Source organism: Alosa alosa, chromosome 2 (assembly GCF_017589495.1).
Source record: "Alosa alosa isolate M-15738 ecotype Scorff River chromosome 2, AALO_Geno_1.1, whole genome shotgun sequence".
NCBI lineage: Eukaryota > Metazoa > Chordata > Actinopteri > Clupeiformes > Clupeidae > Alosa > Alosa alosa.
The window spans coordinates 9682728-9690227 of NC_063190.1; the positions used below are offsets into that span (position 1 = coordinate 9682728).

Below are 7500 nucleotides of genomic sequence, written 5' to 3' on the forward strand. Positions count from 1 at the left end.
AAAACATGCTGCCACTTCAAAGAGGCCTTTAATAAAACATACCATGCATGACGGTGTAGTTTTACCCCTCCTTTTTAAAATAATCAAAAAAAGAAATACTTACCTTAGAAATGGAGGAATGAGCAAATGTACCAAAGATATTCAAGGTTGCTCAGGCATGCCACGGAGACCAACAGGCATCGTTGCATTACCGTGGCCACCACAGGATCAAAGCGTTTCGGAGGAGGCCTCTCACAAATGGAACTTGATTAAGAGGGTAGAGTCAGGAGTGTTCATGGTTCACCTGAATGAAACAAGTTACGAAAAAGATTACATTTGATTACATCTCCTACTGCTTCTGCAAGCTGCTGCTGCAGCTTTGCTCTGCTTTGTAAATCAAAGTAAGGCTTTTCCAGGGAGTGGTTTGGACATATTTCTTACAGCGTTTCATATTTGAGAGCTGTGGTGTTACATATGCAGTGTGCGTGAGGCCAAATGGTGAGGAGGGATACTCAGTGAATTCAGATCTGAGGAAAATAGATTGCAGTTTCCACTTACTAGACTGAACACTAGATAATAGTGGCAGAGGAAAATGGCTTATTGAGACATGAACATTAAGATTCTGGACTCTCTGGAAAATCAGAAAATTTGTTCTGGAACGACTCCCGTGGGATCGTAATGTTTTGTCAAGGTGTCTGTGTCTATTAACTTAATAATAATTATGACCTGGCAGTAATTATAATATTACATGACATTGTGATTGATTAAATATACTTACCCGCCAAAGGATTCCCGCAATAAATCAAATTAATGTGGATGTTATGAACAGTTCCTGTCTTTTGGTTCTTGCTTATAGAACACATGATGGAGTATGCTCTACGTGGCATAAATACATCTGTGTATATTTTGCCTGTGTGTGTGTGTGTGTGTGTGTGTGTGTGTGTGTGTGCGTGTGCGTGATAAAAACAAAGAGAACAGCACCAGCGCCCAAGACACATGATCAGAAAGAAAAGAAGCAACCACGTGGATCCACTAGCGCTCTCTCTCTCTCTGAGAACTAACTTAATTAATCTTAGACATCACGGGCGTCCTACATGCGATACGACATGATTAATTTGGCCCGCGTGCCGAAGGACTGTAATAAGGAGAATATGCTCCCTCAGCATGAGGGGAGGGGGGAGAGGCGAGGAGGAACTCCTCCACAAGACGGTGTCACGCTGGGAAAGATGACTTTTGGACATATGCAGCCAATTAGGTGCTGCCTCTACTGTGGTGCCTAGCTGATTGTGGAATAATAGGCAGAGAAAGAGACCACGTCTGTCTGCAATTACGTGCGGCTTCTCAGTGTCTGAGATCTGTGTGGTAGATGGTGTTTAGGTGACTACTTAATGCAATTGCGGTAATTGTTTTTCCATCACTTCTCCCCCTTGTCCTCGTTCGTCTTCCCTTCCCTCTCCCATCTGGTGCTGCGTGACCTGTGCTTGGTGATGAAATGTGTTGATGAAAAATAAATTATTTTATTGTTTATATAATTGTGCTTTTCTGGTCTTCTCTTCCCTCCTCTTCTGCACTCTCTCCCTCCCCCAGGCTCGCGACTGCGCCAGGAGGACTCTCCTCCCCGGATCGTGGAGCACCCGTCCGACCTGATCGTGTCCAAGGGCGAGCCGGCCACGCTCAACTGCAAGGCGGAGGGCCGCCCGGCCGCGGTCGAGTGGTACAAGGGCGGGCGTGGAGACGGACCGCGACAACCCGCGCTCCCACCGCATGCTGCTGCCCAGCGGCTCGCTCTTCTTCCTGCGCATCGTCCACGGCCGCCGCAGCAAGCCCGACGATGGCAGCTACGTGTGCGTGGCGCGGAACTACCTCGGCGAGGCCGTGAGTCACAACGCGTCGCTGGAAGTAGCCAGTAAGTGGTCAGCTCTTTCTCTGGCTCTCCTTCAGCGTTCCCCCTCTTGTCTGTACGCAGGCTGACTCATAGGGTGTCTTTGGGCCCTTTAAAGATCTCCCGGCTAATCCGGAGTTTGGAAATTGTGGGAGGTACTCTGCGGGGATTTGGTTTCATTGCATCAAACGTAGGAACGTGATACCCGGTATTTGAGTACTTCACTGGAGACGAGCACGGCTGTGTTCTTGTCACCATCGGCTGGACTTGAGAAGGGAGACTGCGAAAGCGAGCGGTTCCGCCTGGTGCCCCGCCAGCCGGCCGGCTAGCCAGCCTCAGCGCCGGGCCCGTAATGATAGCCATGACTGTGAGGCAGAACAGAACCGTAATGACATGATCCCAACTTGCCTGGTCCAAACAGGACCATAATAACACGGCGTCCGACCACAGGGCCAAAATGAGCTGCCTGCTGGCGAAACGTGTCCACTGGGGCACGAGCGAAGTCAAACCCTGACTCGCGTCCAGGAACGGCTTCCGCGGGCATCCGAGGGCATCCGAGGCCACTGGGTAGCAACAGTGGGTAGCAACAGTGCCCCATTTCTCAATATTCCTAGAAAGCGCCCCCTTTAATCGAGCAATTTTGTTGTCACAAGAGGTGAAATTGAAATTTCCCACAGTTTGGCCCTGTAATTGCCTGACTGAGTTCTTCGAATTTTGCTCCATTCTTTCTCCTGAGTCTGCCTAATCGATGATAGAAGGAGACACTGAACAGGCATCCATGTTGATTTCTTATTATAAAGACAGTTTTGGTAAAAAAAAGGACCTAAATAGAGCAAGACCTATTTTTGAGGCAGTTATGAATCAAGGGCAGCAATTTCACATCCTCCTTAATCATACACATTCATCAGCACTGTCTTCTGATTGCACTGGGATGCTCCCTAAAGAGCTCTCTCTCTCTCTCTCTCTCTCTCTCTCTCTCTCTCTCTCTCTTTCTCTCTCCCTCTCTCTCTCTTTGTGGTTGCAGCACATCCTCATAGCTCTTAATAGACTTCTTTAGGAGTCTGTTGAGTGGGACAGTGTGCTTGCCACTAGAATTCATAAGGGCTATTTTTCTTCCTCAGCGCCTTGCGCTTGTGTTTTTTCACACTTCTCTGGGCAGCAGGTTATCTGAGGTGAAGTGTTAAGCTGGCTCTATGTGGTGTCAATGCTCACGGCCAGAGTGTAAACCTGTTTCCCCTCATCTAACCTCCGAAAACATCATCCAGCTGCGGTTCTTTAGCCTTTTCTCTTTATTGCCCACCTTACTGGGGGGAAAATGAGAGCTCACGGCCAGATTTGTTTTTGGGGGGGGGGCGCAGTAATGGATTTATATCCTGTTTTATCCCCTCATCTAACCTCCGAAAACATCATCAGCTGCCGCCGGACTATACCCTAATCCCCCTCTCGGAGTTTGTTTCTCTCTCTCCCTCTCTTTATTGCCCACCTCGATGCTCCTCCCTCCTCTCTCTCTCTCTCTCTCTCTCTCTCTCTCTCCCAAGTCCCCACTTTCACTCACTGTCTCATTATCACTCCATTTGCAAAATTAGAATGACAATTCTGAATGGACTCTTATTATGAAGAGGCATCATCTCCTCCCCCTCCCAGTCTTTGTGGATTGGGCTCTGTTTATAACAGGGCCAAGTAAATCCCTCTGTTACTCTAGCTGTGAGACCAGTGCATTACTGCCATAATCTTTGGCTACAAACTGTGCGGTGACCCTAATGACTGTGTCTACCTGACCGTCTGCTCTCTGGCTGATCCTATCAAACACAGCGATAAGGGCAAGGGGCTCAGTGTCACGTAAGTCCCCCCCCACCCCCCACCCCCTCAATTCAAAGAGCTTTATTGGCTCGACAAAATACTCAGTTTGTATTGCCAACACATTTCTACATACACATCTACATCTCTCTTTTTACTTTCTCTCTCTCTCTCTCTTTCACACACACACACACACACACACACACACACACACACACACACACACACACACACACACACACAAGAATGCATGGGATGGAGGAGGGAGACAGAGAGACAGTGCCATAGAGAGCGGGAGGCCCACACTGTACTGTACATCATCCAGAGCATAGTCCAAATTCTCCAAACTACTGGAGGATGGTGAATGGCTTCTTAATGGGCTCTATGGTGGATCCGACCTGTTTACTGTAGGTCCGATACTCCCTTATCACTATTCAGTGTCTTCCCAACTCCATTTGTGTGTTTTTAGGGATGACAGACCATACGCCATCAGTAAACATTCTTTGTCTTTATTGGTTATTCAGAGAAGGACTCGGAGGGTCTCCAGAGCGGCACAGCTGAGAAAACAGTGTGTGTTATGTGGACTGCATCAAGTGTCTCGGGCTTGTTTGGAAAAATAGATATCCCAGGTTCCCTCTCTGTCTGTGGGAGTTAGATAAGGGCTTTGGGCTTTGTGTCGCCAGTGTGTTTCATTTCAGAGAAGTGGGGGTTTCTGCACACACACACACACACACACACACACACACACACACACACACACACACACTTATTACATGCAGAATCACAGTGCCGATCCTTCCCGTTGGCTGCGAGGAATGTGTTTTCCATCAGAGGCTAATTTACCGCAGCCAGTGCTTAATAGAAACATCAGCAAATCTAATTACGCATTGATGCGCTTGTTTGATCTCTGCCTGGCTGGTCAGGCGACCTGTTATGGAATCACATAACCACTTGTCAACTCACAAACCGTTCGCTTGGACACCAACCCCCCTCAACCCCACTCTCTTATTTCCTTCTCTCTCTTTTCTCTCTCTCTCTCTCTCTCTCTCTCTCTCTCTCTAGCTGTCTCTAATATATGCAGGCTTTCCAGCTCTCACTTTTCATATTTATTGTTCCCTGTTTTGAGACTCATGAATAAATATAAGACCCTTCTGCCTGACCAAACAGAATGTTCATAGAAGTGGATCAGGTGGAGTTGCCAGGCATTCCTAAAACAGAATAGCACACACTTATCTCACAACAGTGAGCCACAGCTGGTGCTAAAGCCTCTGTCATGTGTGTGTGTCGCTGGTGTTCTAGGAAGCATTGTTTTTTTTATGTGTCACAAGACAGTGCCTTCAAAACGTTATGACCATGGCAAATAAGCTGCCTTTGCTGAGGTCACAGATGCCTGGGGTGTGTCTTCAGCAACAGCTTCCATTCAGAATGCCGGTATTGAAAAGAGTCATAGCATTGCACAATATTTTTCTGCAGTTCACAACATGAAACATTTCTCACAGATATTAAGTGTTTTCTGGTTTGTTTCAAATGCTGGGACGTGTGCCTGGACGATCCCAGCGACCCTCTAAGTCTTTTCAGAGACAGCGGGTTTGGAGGCGCCAGAGAAGCCTGTTTGGGGTGCTAACTCAAACCATATGATTCTGAACGGAACTGGGAAAGCTCAAACAGAAAGACACATTTTCTTTCTTACTGTAAAACTAGCAAAGAACCCTGTCAAAGAACCCTGTCAAAGAACCCTGTCAAAGAACCCTGCCAAAGAACCCTACCAAAGAACCCTGCCATTTTAGTTCTCTATGCAAATTTCTCAGGCAATATTCTATATATATAGTAGGGGCTGGCTCAGTTTTACTAGAGGATCCTTACTGATATTTTTCCAGTGGAACTCACCCAGCTGAACCCCTATGGAGACGCCACTGAAAATCAGTGTTTACTCTTGAGAATATTTGCCTTTCATTAAGTTTATTACAGGGGTGCTCTGGCCCTGCTCTGCTCTCTCTCTCTCTCTCTCTCTCTCTCTCTCTTTCTCTCTCTCTCTCCATCTCTCTGTGTGGTCCTTTCTCCACGTCAGGAGGGAAAGAGGAGAAAGATCTCAGGAGAACTTGGCTATGCTGCTGTTGCATCCCCCCCGTCCCTTTGTTGCTCTCCGTTTTTCTTTTCTCTCGTTCTTCTTCGTTACCCGTCTTTACCCCTGGGCCGGGTTCTTGGGTCTGTGACGTTAGCATCTCTTGGCGTTTTTTATCTGCCCTCCGCACGGTTTCACATCACCACCGCGAGTCTTTCATAAATGGAGCGTTTTATATGCGCAATTTTGTTGACTTGCTAATGTGGTCATTTTGTAGTTAAATAGTTAATTTTTGTATCAGTTTTAATTGTGTTTATTGTTCTGTCCTACTTTGCTGTGCTGCAGAATATGTTAGTTAAGTAAAGTTATTAATGAGATTTGTGGCTTAGTTTTGGTTGTTAAAAACACATTAATTCTCATAATGAATTCATAACCATATTTCACATGCAGTGACTGTTAGCAGGAGAACACGTGCATTGTTTTTTTGTGCTTGAGGTGTCCCAGAATTATCTCCAATCAAAAATAGACACGTCTTTAGCGGCGCAGAGCGGAGAGCTGCCTCTGTGTCCTTTACGAAATGCTCTGTTGCGTGCCTGGTGAAATCACTGCCATTGTCTAGATTGGCTCTGATCAGCTTCAATGGCCGCACCCCACCGCAGCCGAAACGCGGCACGGCGAGGGCGATGGGGGAGCGTTGGGGTCAGTCTTGCTCTCCTTTTCTCTGTCTCTATGCCACTCGCGCTTTCTTCTTCTCCTTTTTCCACACCCTCGATCCACTTTTCTCTCGCTTACCTCACTCGTCTCACTCGCTCTCTCCTTCATTAGCTTTACTGCGTGTAATGTAATGGGTTGGCCCAGTTTGAGCTCCAGTTTGGATGGAAGGGCCTTTCCAGGATTCTGGAACGTGTGGGTATAAAGGAGGTGGCTGGCTGGGGGAGAAGGGGAGGGGGGGGGGGGGGGTGTTGGTGGTGTCCAGAATTGCTAGTCCAGACACAGGCTGACAGTTTGAGGCTGTTTGGGTGTCAAGCATTTGCCATGTTGCTCACCTGTCAGAATCAGGGTGTCTGGGCAACAGCTGTGTGTGTGTGTGTGTGTGTGTGTGTGTGTGTGTGTGTGTGTGTGTGTGTGTGTGTGTGTGTGTGTGTGTGTGTGTGTGTGAGCAAGTGTGCACCTGTGTGTATATTTGTATTTGTATACATGTCTGTGTGTGTGTGTGTTTGTGTATGTGCATTGTGTATGTGCATTGTGTGTGTGTGTGTGTGTGTGTGTGTGTGTGTGTGTGTGTGTGTGTGTGTGTGTGTGTGTGTGTGTATGTGTGTGTGTGTGTCTCTTGTAAATGCGGCATTCGTTGTATGTGCATTGTTAATGTGTGTGTGTGTGTGTGTGTGTATGTTTGTAGGTCAGCAGGCCACTTCTGCCTGGTGCAGAGTTTCCAAACAGGTGTATTGTGTGATGGGGAAGGTCAAGCCTTAAAAACACTCCCCCATTGGACACACTCTCCCCACTGCCCCCACCATGAGCAGCAGCACACTCCTCTGCAAGCTAAGAATACTACAAGGCAGGTGGAGCCAGGTACTTCCAGAAGACCAAGGTCAAGGGGTAGAGTTCAGAGGTGAAAAGGTCACCATGTGGTCATTTCTACACACATACTGCTTCTCTCTCTCTCTCTCTCTCTCTCTCTCTCTGTCTCTGAGGGGGGATATGGACAAGAAAGGGGATCTTTGTAGAGGTTTTATAAAGCCTCATCTGTTTCTGTCTGTTAACCTCAGCAGAAGGACTC

The 7500-nt window shown here is 47.5% G+C and overlaps 1 protein-coding gene across 1 annotated transcript in view; it reads left to right on the forward strand.

The window, feature by feature from the left end:
* The window catches only part of LOC125288144 (roundabout homolog 1-like), a 198918-nt gene that overhangs the window by 73780 nt on the left and 117638 nt on the right, over positions 1-7500 (forward strand). The window contains 2 exon segments of the mRNA XM_048234263.1: positions 1567-1705; positions 1707-1885. Of these exon segments, the coding sequence (XP_048090220.1) occupies positions 1567-1705; positions 1707-1885 (318 nt within the window).